We start from the raw sequence: 17,600 nt of genomic DNA, 5'->3' as shown, positions 1-17,600 counted from the left end.
ACTTTTATATGCATATCCCCAATTCCTAGCACACTGCTTTAGATATTAAAAAAAAAAACTAAATCTGTAATTTTATTGGCTTATTGAACTCCTGGTGTGGAAATTCCTTTCACTAATGCACATAGGCAACTTATTTGTAATCTCAGAAAGTTTCCTGAGCACTGAGAGTTAAGTGACTCTCTCTTGGACACATAGATAGTATATGTAGGGAACAGGACTTGACCCACATCTTTCTCATTTCAAAGTTGGTCTTGTAGCCCTTAAATCTGATTTCCTGCTACATAGCAGTAAGGGTGTGTTATAGATGTTTAACAACAGGCTCTCACAGGCTATATATAAGGATATCTTATTACCATCTTTTCCTTAATCTTTTAAAAATTTTCTCCATCACTTTCTTAAGTCTAGATAATCAATAAAACAACAAATTCAGCATGAATTTGTAATATTTGCCAGTTTCTGAGGTGTAAATGATTACCCACTGAAAATTTAACAATTGTTGAGGCAGCTGGTGTGAACTGGCTCCAGCACACCTCTCCATAGCAGATGCTTAATCTTTGTTTGCAGAACAATAGAAATTACTGTAATTTTAGAAGACAATGTCAACGTTGACTATCATCCTTTTTTTTTTTTAAAGCTATGAGTTTTAGAGGAACCCAGGTTATATCTCTAAGGATCTGATTCTTAATCTCATCGACAAGATTGCTAAAGGCTGAACTGCACAGAGTTTTGGCCTTTGAATCTATTTAGTCAGGTTTCAATTGCGGTCTGTCACCTTTAACAAATGGCCAAAGCTGAGCACATAATTGTCCTTATCCAGGGTTTAATTGGAATGGTAAAAGCTGCTATTTTTTTCTCTGAAATCCTGAAATCTTTCAGCAAGTATGCCTTGCCTCTTGATGGCTATTTCTTCAAAGAACTCAAGTTTGACCCAAGCTTATTTCATATCTTATACTGCTGCAAGGTCTGCAAACTAATGTGCTTTCTCAATTTCCTTAAATGCAGAGAGCTTTCATTCCAATAAAAGAATTTCTTTCCAAAGTCAGTCCTTCATTTCCCACTCCCTCATTTGGCACATTTAAATGAGAAGCTGTGCTCATCATGAAAAAGAATTTCAATTATCTCCTATACTTAAAGTCTCTATTCCCCCCATCCCCAATAGAAACACCTTCAGTTGTTTGAGACAGAATGAAAATTTGGATGTTGCCTCTGCAGATCCATCATAACTTGTTAGGCAGGAGAAGCTCGGGATATTGACTGTCAGCTTTTTGTGGAAATGCTCAAAATGGTGCACAAGGGTGATCACCTTAATTTTGTTGGCAAGCTATGGGGCTAAAACCATTCCTATGCTATTTCCTTCAGCAATATTTGCACATAAAGTGCATCTGGTGGTTTATCAAGGGAGATGGAATGCTATGTTTTTAAATAAAGAGAGGATAATTTACTTCCTTTATGCTCAAAGTCCTATCAGCAGCGATAGAAAGAGGTGTACTGATGTCAATTTATTTGCATTTCAAACATTCTGTAAGAGTAGGTGAAAAATCTTCTCTGCTAACATGTCCTTTGTTGAGTGGTAACAGTGTTAGTTCTTCATGAGACCCTTTAGCATTAACATATTTATTTAGGAGGTAAAATAGCAAAATCTCATCCAGGTCCTATGATACATCCCATGCTATCGAATATGATGACATAGATTTAATCTGCCGGTTGGTTATGAGTAAAGATGACCATATTAGTGAGATGTAAGGTCTCTGAGGGCAGGAGCTGTTTCACTTTTTGTTTCTGTATCCCCAATACCAAGCAGAGTACCTTGCATATGGTATGTATATATATGTGTGTGTAGATATGTGTACACACATAAATATATATACACACATACACATATACCGACACGCACATATTAGATAGCATACTTCATATTATTAAATGAAATTAAATTATTAAATTAAATTTTCTCTAATCATTTTCACAGATAATTGCTTCTCTTTTGTGTTTGAATTATTTTATTTTTAAAAATTGTTTTAAAGGTATTCCAATATATTGACAAAACATTTTTTATGCATTCACTTAGCAATATCCTGAGCCACCACCTTCCCAGCAGATAATTTTATACAGATTTTATTTCCTCTTCTGTGATTTTTTCCATGAAATACCAGCAGCATAGTTTCTAGAAAACTGTTCTATGATTTGTCATGAGATGTTTTTAATATTTGCTTTTCAAACTGTTGGACAATTTCTCATGGCAAATAAGACAGCAGTGAGATCTGAGTCGAATTTGCTTATAATTATCTAAGAAATGATCCATTCCATTTGAAATTCCCCATGTTCACATTGTAGTTCTCTGATTATTTTTCCTTTTTAAAATGGTGCTCAATGTACTCACATCATCAGATTATATAGAATAATTGACCATTGTTTACAATAGTTAGGACCATAGAGCTTAGAGTTGGAAAGGACATTAGGGGTCATCTAATCCATTCTCCTTATTTCACACATGAAGAAACTGAGGCAAAGAGAGGTTAGGTGATATGTCCCAAGCTTACCTAAGTAATAAGCAAGTAGAGCTAGGATTTGAGCCCAGGAATTGTGATGCCAAATTTAGTGCAATTGCTACTGTACTATGTTTTAAGCCACAAGGAGCCACCACTTACTTCCTTGTGGCTTTCTACTTAAGAGTCCACAGAACTATGGTAAACAAATTTGGTAGTGGCTATAAATCAAAGGGTCATACTTTATAACTGAGACTTTCTTACCACCTTGGGGCAATTTACCTAGACTAGAGATTCTGTTTCCTCTGCAAGGTAACTAAATCTCTTTGACTCTGGAAAGCAAAAATTATGAAGTAACAGGAATATTACATAGGTATTTTACTTCAAATTCTAAGAAGTATATGCATCTATCATCTGGACAAATCTCTGTTTTTCTCCGTGAATGGCATACATTATAGTATTGTCTGTTGCCCCAAACCTTTGCTTTTATGTATGTATTAAGGACAGAAGATTCAAATAAACTAATTTTCATGGTTTCTGATTACACAAATTTGAGGAAAAACACAACACTACTTTTCCTAAAAGCTCTTGCTGCTGAGAAATCTACTTTCTGAACTGTTTGTTAACAGTTGACGGGACCTTGAGTCACCTCGTCTCTTGACATTGACATTCCTTAAAGAACAGGAAATGGCTCAGAAGGGTCTGTTAATGACAGATTCACTGATCTGGAGACATGAATACATCGTAATTTAAAACTAACAAAGAAACAAAAAATCCGTAAGAGGTGTTGTTTGTGGATGGCATGCCAAGCTGCTTGACTGGTGGATTACAAATGAGTGAGACTTTAACTGGGTGCATGTGTTGGGGTTGGATATCAGACATATCTCCTTCAGTCTTCTCCTTAGGAAATCCTTACTAGCCTGTTAGAGACTCACATGAATAAATGCCCCCAAACGTTTGGACCTCTGTGCCATGTTTCCCATGGTGTGCCTTCCATACCTCTCTTTCTGGGTCCTTCTGACTTTGGTTTCATTTCAGCATTTGCTTACTCTCTACCAGTGGTAGAATTATGAGGCTAGTCTATAGATCAAAGGAGGTAATCTGAGTGAAGTGGCTTGTTGCCAGAAATGTCTGGGGTATTCTCAGTGCAAACACTCCTGCATCTTCAGAACTCTGTCCTATCTTTCTCCTTCCCTAGACCACCTAATTGTGTCTCCATGCCTTTTCTATTGGACTTTCTTGTTTTCTCTCTATTCTGGGGAAGGCTAAAGGTTAGTTAAGTAGACCTGTAGTACAGTGGCATGAGCATCCCCATTTCAACCTAATAAATTTCTTAACACAATTCAGATAACTTCCTTCTTCATGATTTCCCCTGCTGTTAGGTCTTTCTCCTTGCTGAAATTACTTTGTACTGACTTAACTACATATATGTTTTATCCCCTCAGTAGAATGTAAGTTCTTCAAAGATAGGGACCTTTTTTCTTTCCACTTTTGTCTTTATAGCTCCAGAATCCAACACAGGTTCTTTGCATATAGTAGGTAATTAATTTCTTTATTGATTTCAATCTAGTTAATATGTACACAACGATTCTTACCTGAAACAAGGTGGAAAAATATAAAAGAAGTTGGTTTAACTGTTAAGTCCCTACTGAAAGTCATACTTTATCATAGAGTTCTTTCATAGGACTGATATTAAAACCCCACAAATTAATATAATATTTTGAATTTGTAGAATTTCAGAAAGAGTCTTCAGAGTCCAACATGTACCTGAATAGGAGTCCCATTTCTAACCTCCCTGATATGTGGGATTCCATTCTTTGTTTGAAGTGGTGGGGAGCTAAAGGGGAAGTAAAATCAGTTCTTTTTTTTTTTAAAGCCAAGTTTGTCACTCATTCCACTACTGAGTTTTTTCCTTTCTCCTTTCTGCTTCTTGATTATGGATTCTTACTGTCTCTAAAGTACAGGATCATGATCTGTTCACTTACCACAATTTTCTTCATCAGCATGATTTCCACAGTCATCTACCCCATTACAATGAAGTAGCTGAGGCAAGCACTTGGTTGCATTTCCACAAGGGAAATACCCAAGGGAACAGGGGCTGTCATGTTCAGTTCCATGAATAACTGTGAAGACAAGAGCAGAGAAGACTACATTTGTACAAATAAAGTGGATGAGGTGAGCCTTGGGACATTCATGATGGGATTAATCAGGAAAAGGATGTTTCCATGCTCCTTTACAAGTATCCCACCTATTCATCAAATGAAATAGGAAATGAATACTACAAGTTGCCTTCACAGTGTTTGAAAATCTAGTTGTTAATTCAGAAATAATAATAACAATTAATGAATATTGAAAAGATCAGTGATTTCATACGCATTATGGACTCTTGGTAAGGAAACTTCTTCCACTTGTGGAGTTGGTCAGAGGTGAATTTCAAATCCAGGCTACCACTCTAACCACTGTGCTTTGCTGCCTCGCGATAACAGAAGCAATGTTAGAGCTGACATTTTTATATAGCACTTTGGACTGGAAAAAATGGTTGAACTGTGAAGTTAAATTTAATGCCAGGTTAAGGAATCAATACTTGTTTAGTAGGCAGTGAGTAACTACTGAAAATTTTGGTGCAGAGTAGTGACATTATTAATGTGGCTTAATAAGTCTTATTAGCACTGGGATTCTAGTGAGTTGGTACGGTAGATAGAGCCTTGGAGTCAGAAGACCGGAGTTCAAATCTGCCTTCAGACACCTATTGGCTGTATGACTCAGGGCAAGTCATTGAACCTTTATCTACCTCAGTTTCCTTATTTGTAAAGTGGAGATAACAATAGCACTCACCTTGCAGGATTGTTGGGAGGAACAAGTAAGATGATATTTGTAAAGAGTTTAGCATAGTGCCTGACACAGAATAGGTACTTAATAAATGCTGGTTTAAATGATCATCATTATTATTTTAGCATTATCATTTTTTACTTGAGTAGCACTGCGAAGGGTGGTGTGAAGATAGAAAAGGCTGAAGGCAGAGAAAGAAGTTTATGAGGGCCTGAGTTAGGGAGATTACTTAATAAATGATTGTTGACTGACTGACTGATTTACCCTGCAGAGTCTCTTACAGATCTAATCATCTGAAGGAGTTTACCTGTCTACCCACATCGAAAAGACCAAATAGATGAAGAATATCCTTTGCCCAGAGTTTAGCTTGATTGAAATGGATACCCTGTAGAGTTCATCAGACAGTTTATATACCCAGACAAGACAATACAGATGGATGATGAGCTGAACCCAGAGTTGATAAAGAAGAACAGATGAGGCTGGATTGCTTTCAGGAAATTGCTGTGCTCTTTTGCTGACCCCACACTTGTCTGAACAGCATGAAACCTGTCTTTTCAATATAGACATTTTGCCAGTAATACTGCAGGGCAGTGGGGCAACTAGGTGGCACAGTGGATAGAGCACTGGGCTTAGAGCCAGGAAGACTCATTTTCTTGAGTTCAAACCTGGTCTCAGACTCTTATTAGCTCTGTGACCCTGTGCAAATCACTTAACCCTGTTTGCCTCAGTTCCCCCTCTGTAAAAATGAGCTGGAGAAGGAAATAGCAAACCACTCCGGTATGTCTGCCAAAATCACAAATGAGGTCACGAAGAGTCAAACATCACTGAAATGACTCAAACAACATCAACTGTAGGGCAGTTGGAAGACCTGGAAAATGACTGCATCCAAAGAACTGAGGATGAGCATATAGAAGGCAATGGAAAGAAGCTAGGTGGGTGGGAGTAGGCTGCAACATCTATCTAATGCGGAAGTTCAAAGATGAGAAAGAAAAGATAATCCTCAACGAATCAAATGAATGAAGGAGAAGGTAGGTTGGTCTCACGGTGAGAGCAAAAGATCACAAGTGAATGGCTGCAAGGGTGGGGAACCTGTGGTCTTGAGGCCACATGTGGCCCTCTAAATCCTCAAGTGCGGCCCTTTGACTGAATCCAAACCTCACAGAACAAATCCCACCCATGTCTGTTCTACTGGTCAACTCACAATACTGGGAGAAAGTGAACAAAGACTCTAACATGGTAGGTGGAAATTCTGTGGTGAATTCTTGGGAGGGAATAGGCAAGAGTAACAGAGGACAGACAAGCAGGGATGAATGGTCATTTCCATTGCTGGAAGGAACTTCCAGATGGATGAGCAAACAGATCCATTTGAGTATTTGAGGGGGGAAAGGCAGTTTTTTTTAAAAAAATAAGACTGAATTTAATTTTGAACATGTTGAATTTCTGATATTGGTCGTACATCCAGGCGGTGGTATCTTTCAGGCTGCTAGAAATGTGATTCTGAAAAGTAAGTGTGGTTGGATGGAGATTTAGGGTTAACCTCGTGAAGGTGATAATTGGAGTCAGGAGAGTGGATGGGAGAGCTAAGAGAGTGTAGGAGAGGGTTGAGAACAGACTCTTTATTCTCAGTTCCCTGTTAGGAATTATGGTGGATACAGATGCATAAGAAGTGTGTCTTTGCTTCAATGATTTTGCCATTTGACCTCGGCTTGAAGCCACAAAACATAAGTTCAAATCCTGGGTCTGAAACTTACATGCAGTATAAATATAGACAAGTTGCCTTACCACTCTGTGCCTTAGTTTTGTCATTGGCAAAATGGTGACAATGATACTTGCCTTACCTTTGTCATAGGGTTGTTGTGGGGGAATCATTTTGTAGCTGTAATGTGTAGTTGTAGCTATACGTCTGTACAGCTGCAGATGCAATAATTAGCTATACAAATGTGAACTTTTATTGTTTCACTGTAGAGATTACATGAAAGAACAGCAAATAATAGAAAACAACACTCAGGTAGTTTCTGGCTTATACTTGCCTGATGAATATATTTGTTATATATGACTAGTTGTCTAACCTGGACTGTCATAGGGTTTTTCTTCCAATTTGATAATTCTGGGGCTTTTCTTTTCTTTTTCTGTCCTCACTGCAGTAGGCTTTCCCAGGACCTAGAATACTCCTTTTTCTTACCTCAAATGCTGCAGAAATCAATGTGTACCCTGAGAGATGTTTATTTATGGATTCTACTAACCCAGACTTATCTAACTAATGGATTAGTTTAGGGTCCTAATGCAACCCAGTGGCTTACAATCCTTATTTAGCACATTAATCTTATATTCTTTCTTGGACAAAAAACAATTATAAAGAAATAAGAGCACAATATTTTAAAAAAGTCAAGAAACAATTAGGTCTAATTTCTGGTAAAACCACCAGATGAGATTGATAGATATTCACTCAGACCTATTTGGCAAAAAAGTGTCAGGGTCTTGAGGAGTCTGAGGCTCACCAAGATAGTTTGCACAGGTACCCCTAAAGCAGAAGTGATCTAGGAACTTTTGTCTCTCCTCTCTGCTTTCCTACACAGTTAATCTGTGTTTGTCTTTTGTTGCCACAGAAGACCATGCCATCAGAGAAATAATGACACGACTTGCACTTGACTTTGTTTTGAGTGAGAGAGGGCTGTGCAGGTCACTAGCCTCACTTCTCCTCCAGAGCCATCTGGATCCAGTGACCAGATATTCATCAGGATGACTGGAGATGACCCAGAATGAGGCAATTGGGGTTAAGTGGTTTGACCAAGGTCACACAACTAGTGAGCGTTAAGTATCTGAGGTGAGATTTGAACTCAGGTCCTTCTGACTTCTGCACTGGTGCTCTATACACTGTACCACCTAGCTGCCCCTCCCTACACGGTGCTGCAGTATTGAAAGGCATAGAAATCTGTGGATTTACCCAATCAGAAACCAGCTCTTGAATCTCCATGCATTGGCAAAACCTGCTTCTTTCCTATACTGGTCCTAGTCTAGCAACTCTGTTTTACTGACCCTGGTTCTCCATAGATATGGACAAACATGCTTGGATACTGCACAGAGTTGTTTTTACCTAGAATGCAATTTGAGAAGCAAAAAATTAGCACATCATAGCAAGAAAACAGTGCATAATAGAACATCTCCCAAGTGACTCTAAGCTCATTTCTCTCTCAAATCTTGTGAATGTCCTTAGATAGCAAGAAACTACTTTGGACTAAAGTCTTAGGAAATGCACAGTTTGACTTTATTCATGTGCTCCCCATGCCTGTCCATCCAATATGCAGGCAGAGTAGAAACAGTACAGAATATTCAGTTCATAAAACCAGCAGGTCCTAAAGTCTTAGAAATTGGGCTCTTGGCTTAACCCAGGAGTGTAACGGTGCAAATTAGAGCTTATGACAGTTGATGTTTTCTGTCTGTCTTTCTGTCTGTCTATCTGTCTATCTGTCTATCTATCTATCTATCTATCTATCTATCTATCTATCTATCTATCTATCTATCTGTCTGTCTGTCTGTCTGTCTGTCTGTCTATCTATCTATCTCTGTCTGTCTATCTCTATCTATCTATCTATCTCTGTCTATCTCTATCTATCTATCTATCTATCTATCTATCTCTATCTCTAACGATATCTGTCTATCTCTATCTATCTATCTATCTATCTATCTATCTATCTATCATCTATCTATCTGTCTGTCTATCTATCTGTCTGTCTATCTATCTCTGTCTATCTATTTCTATCTCTCTATCTCTATCTATCTATCTATCTATCTATCTATCTATCTATCTATCTATCTATCTATCTATCTGTTTCAGTTACTTTTTTTTTCTTCAGCTAGGGTGAATGGGCTCAGTTGCCAGCACAAGGAAGGGACAGAGTCATCTTCATGCTATCTCTCTCCCATCCTTAACCAAAGCATACTTTTGCTCTCATAACTGGATCTTCTCTCCCCTTCCCCCTCCTCCCCTCCTCAAGACCCAACAACTCTGTTTTTCAGCTGGAAGAGAGGAGGACAGCAATGACAGGATAGTGAGCATCATAATGGTAAGTGATTAAAGTAGGCTTTCTTAAGCTTCTTTATTTTGTATCTTGGACTTCTTTGGCAGTGTGATGAAGCATTATCCTTTTAGAATAATGTATTTAAATATTTAAAATAATAAAATAAACAATATATTATATAATACACAATAACAAAATGTATAAAATGATAAGATGAAAGATTACATAGGAGACCAATTATGTTGAAATAAACATGTAAATGTTCCCCATACAAGTTCAAAGACTCTCAGCCATCCATCTATGGATCCAACAGTGATGGACCCCTGGTTAAACCACCTTGACTAAGGCAGTGGAGCCTTGGTCATGTGATAAGAATGAAGGATAACTAATGCATAGACAGTTTGTGTGCTCTGTTGATATCCTCATGATGTCAAAATAAAGTGGGCAGGATGTTAGGCCTGATAGAATCCCTTACCATGAACTTATGTGTGTTCATCCTTCTTTGGTGAAGAAGATCATGGCATCAGAGAAATAATGACATGACTTGCACTTGACTTTGTTTTGAGTGAGGGAGGGCTGTGCAGGTCACCAGCCTCACTTCTCCTCCAGAGCCATATGAATCCAGTGACCAGATATTGATCAAGATGACTGGAGATGGCCCAGAATGATGCAATTGGGGTTAAGTGACTTGTCCAAGGTCACATAGCTAGAGAGTGTCAAGTACCTGAGGTGAGATTTGAACTTAGGTCTTCCTGACATCTGCACTGGTACTCTATCCACTGCACCACCTAGCTGCCCCATGAACTTATGAGAAGATGTGGACAGGAGTTCAGAGCCATGGAAGGCAGCCAGGCACATACAGGATGGGATGTGCCTTGTTTGAGGGGATATTCATATCAATGAAACTGCAGATTTGTTTGAGTATTTATTCCAAGTGGGATAGAAATAAATCTGCCTTTTACCATTTCCCTTTGGTAACACAATCAGAAAAGAGCTGGTAAAAGTTTAACAACCTGTTCTCTGAAGAGGGAGTGGGGACGTGCAGGGACATACTTTTAAATCTAAAATGAATGAATCATTAACATTTTTATGCTACTTTCTTAAGTCCAGGCAATTGACAAAACAATAAATCAAGCTCTGATTTATAACATTTGCTTTTTCCAAGGTGTAAATACACATACTAACAATTTAGCAAATTATCCTTGGTTCAGCGGTCTCCAGCACACCCCGAAACAATGAAACTCTATAAACAGAGAAAACCCACACTTGTTAAAAGCTACCCATTACATAGTAGTCTTTTCTTCCTTCTAGTTAGTATGTCTCAGGGTACTTGATTTTGGATTTGATACTCAAATCTACGAAATAATGAGTTATAATGACATTTTTAGTACATTTGAAAAATCATCATTGAATTTATTTCTTGTCTTCTTAATATAAAATCAAAAGAATTATTATTACTTTTAATAAACCCTGAATGTAATGAATTCCAAATAGTAGATAGATCAAGCCCACATTTAATTTGTATTGAGATTAATTTTCTTCATTTTTAGTTTCTTTTACGAATAAATAAAATTAAGAATCAAAGTACCCATAATAAGTGTTTGAAGAGTTTAGAGCCTAGGGATAGAGCCTCAGGCTGTAAGACATTTTAACTAGTCCTGCCTGATTGGTTTCTTACTGTTGTCTAGAAAACTGTTTCCCATGCATACAGAATCACTTGTATTCCACGTGGTCACACAAACTGATTTTATATTCCAGTGTTTCTTGAATATCCACAACACAGAATTACTGCTGGATAGAGAACCTAATAACTACCCATGCATACTCTGGGTCCTGCCTTAAGTAAGAAACAAGCCATAATAATGGCTCATATTTATATAATGCTTCAAAGCTGGAGAATAATTTCCCATCTAATATCTCACTTGAGGCTCATAACAGTGTTGTGAGGTGGATACTGTTACTATTCTCCACTTTACATGTGTGGAAATTGAGGCTCAGTGAAGTTAGTCAACCAATCAGTAAACAGTTACAGGTTTTTTATCATGGTTCAGACACAGTGCTAGGTGCTGGTGATGCAAAGACAAAAGGGAAGCAATCTCTGCCTTTCAAGAGCTTATATTTTAATGGGGAGACAACCTGTATCCTTAGAAGTATATGTAAACCATATACAAAGCAGATGAGGGAGGAGTTAAGACTCTAGCAGCCAGTGGGGGATCAGGAAAGGCCATGCAGATGGTACTTAAATCCTGAAGGAAAAACAGGGATTTAAAAAGGCAGAGGTGAGGAAGTAGTGTCTTCCAGACACAGAGGACAGATCAAAGGAAGGAAGGAAACATGCATTTATTAAATACTGACTATCTGCCAGACCATGACAGCTAGGTGGTGCAGCATGGATAGAGTGACAGACCTGGAGTCAGGAAGCTTGATCTTCCTGAATTCAAATTCAGCCTCAGACACCTACTAGCTGTGTGACTCTAGGAAAAATCACTTAACCTTTGTCGGCCTCAGTTTCCTCATCTGTCAAATGAGTTGGAGAAGGAAATGGCAAACCATTCCAGTATCTTTGCCATAAAACTCCATAAAAAACTCATAAAGAGCCAGACACGACTGAAGTAAAACAACGTACAAGAGACTGTGCTTTTACAAATATCATCTCATCCTCATACCAGCCTTGGAAGGCAGATGACAATATTATCCCCATTAAAAGAAGAAACTGAGGCAAATGGATGTCAAGGGATTTGCCCAGGATCACAGCTAGTAAGTGTCGTAGACTGGATTTGAACTCACATCTTTCTGAGTCCAAGACTAGTACTTGACCCACTGTACCACCTACCCCCCTAGCAGCCTAGGCACAGAGAGAAGATAGAGTATCATGTGTGAGAAACAGCAAGAAAAACAGTTTGCCTGGACCATAGTAGGAATGAAAGGAAGTAAAATATAACATGGTGGAAAGGTAGGATGGGGCCAGGTTGTGAAGGGTATTTGAAGCAGTTAGACAAGATGCAGTGGATAGTTGGACAAGTAGTCAAGAAAATCCTAAGTGCAGATCTGGTCTTAGACACTTACCAGATGGGTGACCCTGGGCAAGTCACTTAACCTCCTTTATCTATAAAATAAGGATAATAACAGCCCCTACCGAGCAGAGTTGTTGTAAGGATCAAATGAAATATTTGTAGTGAGCTTAGCACAGTGCCTGGCACATGGTAAATGCTGTCTAAATATTAACTTTTATCAATCCTAGAGGTAACAGGGCAGTTAAGCTACCTGCTGAATGTTTACACATAGTCAGTATTTTGGGGAGATTGTGAAACCAGGTCTTTGACTTCAAGCCTAGCTTTCTAGCTACTACATAATACTGACACTTTGCCATGCAGTACTAATGAAGAAATGGAAGAATTATTGCAGCCCATCTGAGAAAGGATGCAAACATTTAGAAAAAATACAGACTTACACAGGAGGCCTTCAGATTGTTTTTCCAATACTTCCTAATAGTTTCCAATAATATCTTATGTTTTTATAATGCTTTACAATTTACAAAGCTTTTTCATGTGTTATTGAATATAATCTTCACAACAACTCTGTGAGTTAAATAGGGTATCTATCCAGGGGTGGGGAACCTGCAGCCCTGAGGCCACATGGGGTCCTCTAGGTCCTTGAGTACAGCTCTTCCACCGAGTCCAAACTTTACAGAGCAAATTTGTTCTGTAAAGTTTGGATTCAGTCAAAAGGCAGTACTTGAGGATCTAGAGGGCCACATGTAGCTTCCAGGACACAGGTTCCCCATCCCATATCCTCACTGTTATATGAGATCAGGAAAATCAGTGCTAATAGGTGAAGGTATTGACCTATATTTACACAGCTAATAAGTGGTGGAATCTGGATTTGAATGCTAAGTTTGACTTTACACACAGTTCTTTCTACCTCTCCACTTTGTACTCAGTTCTTGCAATGACAAAAAGTAGCAAATAAGGATTTCAGAGCTAAGTCACAATGCCCATTCACTCTGTAGTACTCAATTCTTGGTTCTAGGTTTTAGGACTGGCATGAAGACATTCAGAAATAGAATCATTTGGAGTTGATGATTGATTAAGTATGTGAAACAAGGGAGAGAAAAGAGAAAAAGGCAGCTATAAAGTTAAAACCACATATGACCATGAAAATGGGGGGTGATAGGGATGTCTCTAAAGTGATTTTCCTAAAGTACAGTTCTTATCATACTCTCCCTCTCTCACTTCCTACCTGCATTCAATAAACTCCATGGCTCCCTATTGCCTCCAGGAGCAAATACAGAATGTTCTATTGGATATTCAAAGCCCTTCATAGCACAGATTCCTCTGATCCCCTGTGATACTGGCCTTCTGGTAGTTCCATGAACAAGACACTCTATCTCTTGGCCCCATGGCCTCTTCCTCTCTGATTACTGACCTCCCTGACTTCCTCTAAATTCCAAAATAAAATCCCAACTTCTACAAGAAGCTTTCCCTAACCCTTCTTAATTTCAGTGCCTCCTGTCTTCTACTGATTTCCTATTTATCTTGTTTCTATATATTTATTTGCATGCTATCTCCCCTATTAGATTATATGCTTCTTGAGGGCAGGGACTTCTTTTTTTTTGCCTTTTTTTGTATCCCCAGAATGTAGTACAGTGCCTGGTACACAGTGGGCACTTCATAAATTACCGATTGGTTGATATTGATTGAGAAGAGAGACAGAATAATGGGAAAGATATTTGACACAACTTGAGCCTCAGGTGGTTCATCCAGGTGAAGTGTTTCAGGAGGTCAGTGGAAATGCATGATAGAGTTCCAATGAGATTCTGCGGATCAATACATGATAAATACATTGTTAAGCTCTTGGGACCTCAGTGATAACACAGTTTCTCTCTCTCTCTCTCTCTCTCTTTCTCTCTCTCTTTCTCTCTTCCTCATAAAGACTACACAGAACAAACAGATTAAATTGGAAGAAAATAGGATTGTCATTGTTACTAGAATTACCAGACCGGGAAGGAATTCTGTGGATTAGAAACAGAATTACTCTTAAACAAGTTGTTTTAGAAAGGTTTCTGAAAAAAAAGAATATATTTGAATAGATTCTAGTGAAATTTCTTAAAGGCATAGAAATGAAGAAATTCATAATTTCTGCAATGACAAAAAGTAGCAAACAGAGATTTTAGATCTAAATCACAATACCCATCCACTCAGTAGGCATTCATTAAATGTGAATTGGTACAAATTAGTATTAGTTTCGGGACAACTTGATTGCCCTAGTGGATAGCGCTCTAGGTCTGGAGTCAGAACAGACCTGAGTCCAAATGTGACCTCAAACACTTGACAGCCCTGGAACCCTGTCAAGTCAATTAACCTCTACTTTCTTTAATCATTTGGAGAAGGAAATGGCAAGCCATATGGTATTTTAGTGATGTACTCCATGGGGTCATGAATAGTTGGACATGACTGAACAACAAAATGTAAGTATGGTTCTAACAGTATTATAAAGTTGACAAATGGGAATTGTTCTCCCAGTGCTTCATATTAATATGTGTGTTTTACTTTCAATGATATTTGTAATAAAATACTTGCCTTTGTTGTTATTTAAATAATTTCACACATATAAAATTGCACAGTATTTGATTCATCAATTCTTTTCAAAGAGGCACATAATCCAATCCAATAGGCATTTATCAAGTGCATATTATATGCAAGGCATTGGATGATAAGCTGGGGACATAATCAATGGCAAAATAAAAACCAGTCCTTGCCTTCAGAGATCTTACTTTCTACTTAGAGGATACAACTTATGAATAAATGATAAAAATGATTCTTTGAAGAGAGAGAGAGAGAGAGAGAGAGAGAGAGAGAGAGAGAGAGAGAGAGAGAGAGAGAGAGAGAGAGAGAGAGAAAACACTGACAGCTAGGGAGATTAGAAAAGACTTCCATACCACTGGGCACATGAGACTAAGAGGTACTGGAGAGGAAGGAGTTCATTCCAAGCATCAGTGGACTCCCTATCCAAAGGTCCAATAATCTATGATGGAATGCTAAGTTTGAGTAATAGCAACTTGGATTATTTGACTGGAATGTAGAGTTAACAAAGAAAAATGTAAAATTGACTTGGAAATGTTGGCTGGAACCAGACTGTGAAGGGCTCCAGATGCCAAACTTAGGAATTTATATTTTAAAATAGAGGGAAGAAGGAGCATGGTTCTTGAGCCGGTAAGTGACTGACTGGCTTTAGGAAGATTGACAGCTGCATGGGGGATGGTTTGGAGAAAGGAACGATTTGAAACTAGAAATGCATTAAGATATTTTTGCTCTTGTCCAGGTAAAAATTAAAGGAAGGCCTGAATTAGGGTGGCTGTGCAAGTAGAAAGAAGGAGATAGATAAGTGTTCTGAAGTAGAGTTAGAAATGACAAGAATATCAGCTCAATGAATATGGAGGGTGAGAGAGAGGAATAAGTTGAGGAAAATGCTGAGATGAAGAACCTGGGAGACTAGAAGGATAGTTGTGCCCTCAAAAGAAATAGGAACATTTAGAGGAGAGGTGGAAGAGTTAGACAGGTTGAACTCCAGAATCATCTTAATGGAAATGTCCAACAGACCCTTCATGAAATGGTACTATAGCTCAAGAGAGAGAGAGATCAGGGATGTAGCTAAAAACTTAGACATTATCTAAATTGATCTGATCATTAAAACCAAGAGAACTAACTAGACTATGGAGAGGGAACATCGAGAGCTAAGAGGACTTAGAAGAGAGAAATGGGGATACCTACAATTAGGAGGCATGGCATGGATGATGACCTAACAAGGAAAATTGAGAAAGAGCAACAGAGAGATGAAACCAAGAGAGAGAAGTGCCAAGAAAGCCCAGAGAAGAGAATCTAGAATGAAGTGGTTGACAGTGTCAAAGGTTGCAAAGGTCAACAATGAGATAATATCAAATGATTGATAGATCTACCTGTCATCACTTTACAAACTGAGGCAGGTTGGTGGTGAAAGTCAGGAAAATCTGAGTTCAAATCTTGTTTTGGATACTTATTAAATTCTGTATATCATCTAGGGTAATCTCTCTCAACCTCAGTATCCTTATCTGTAAAATGGGAATAATAATAACAACATTGACCTTGTAGATTTGTTGTGAGGATCAAATAAGGTAATTTTTGTAAAAAAGTGCAAAGTGCAAACCTTAACGAGCTACCTAAATTCTCGCTATTACTATAGTAACATATAAATGTTATATATCAATAAAAATAATGAAGATTAAGAAAAGTCCTTTGGATGTAGAAATTAAAGATGATTTTTAACCTTGAAGAAAGCAATTTCAGGTGAATGCTGAAGTTGGAAGTCAGATCTCAAGGAGCCAAAAAGTGAGTAGGAGGAAGGGAATTAGAAACTGTGAATATAAACAGTTTTCTAAGGAAATTTTTTTTTTTTTTACTGTGAAAGATCGAAGAGATATAGAACAACATTTTGAGGGCATGGTTAAGTCAAGGGAGGCATTATTTAAAGATGGGAATACGAGTACATTTACAGTTAGAGAGAAAGGATCAGTTGATAGGGTGATATTGAGGATTAGAGAGAGGGCATGATGGGAAGGAAACTAGTAATTTTAAAAACACCAATAATAAGAGTCCAGGGAACATAAACCTACAAGACCATAGCAGTTCAGCTATGAAAATAAATTAGAAAATCATTTTTAACAATTATAATCTCACTTGTTAAGACATAAATAGGAATAATTTTGTTGAATTATATATGTATGTATGCATACATATATATATGTGTGTGTGTGTGTGTGTGTGTGTGTGTGTGTGTGTGTGTATGTATATAGGAGACCTGCATCACTATGGAACTCACTACCTTTTCCAGTAAACTTTTCCACATGGGGCTATTGTAATTTTTAGGAAAGTTATATATCAAGCTTATACGACATGAAGACATGCAGTTTCTACCTTTGTCACCTCTGAGGTAAAAAAATAACTAATCTAAGTTCAACATGAATATCCTCCAAGTAATTGAAGATGTCTCTCCTATGACTTCTTTTTCCCTAAGCTAAATAAATATTCTTAATTCCTTCAACCAATATGCTATGGTTTTAAGTCCCCTCACCATCCTGGGTGCTCTCCTCTGGACACATTCTAATTTACAATATTATTTCTAAAATGGGTAATCTGGAACAGCAGAATGAACCAAAATAGAGGAAGTCCCTTTATAAATTTTTGTGTTGTGAGAAAGCATATTTCCTCAGAGGGCTTATTACCATATATCC

At 37.9% G+C, this 17,600-nt stretch overlaps 1 protein-coding gene across 3 annotated transcripts in view; it reads right to left on the bottom strand.

Moving 5' to 3' along the window:
• Positions 1 to 17,600, bottom strand: part of RXFP1 (relaxin family peptide receptor 1) — a 184,926-nt gene that overhangs the window by 135,323 nt on the left and 32,003 nt on the right. For all 3 annotated transcript variants that reach the window (XM_072621367.1, XM_072621361.1, XM_072621362.1), the window contains exon 2: positions 4,472 to 4,609. In XM_072621367.1, the coding sequence (XP_072477468.1) occupies positions 4,472 to 4,609 (138 nt within the window). The remainder of the gene's footprint in view (positions 1 to 4,471; positions 4,610 to 17,600) is intronic.

The sequence above is a fragment of the Notamacropus eugenii genome, chromosome 6, assembly GCF_028372415.1.
Source record: "Notamacropus eugenii isolate mMacEug1 chromosome 6, mMacEug1.pri_v2, whole genome shotgun sequence".
Lineage (NCBI taxonomy): Eukaryota > Metazoa > Chordata > Mammalia > Diprotodontia > Macropodidae > Notamacropus > Notamacropus eugenii.
This window is presented reverse-complemented; position numbering and strand designations above follow the sequence as displayed.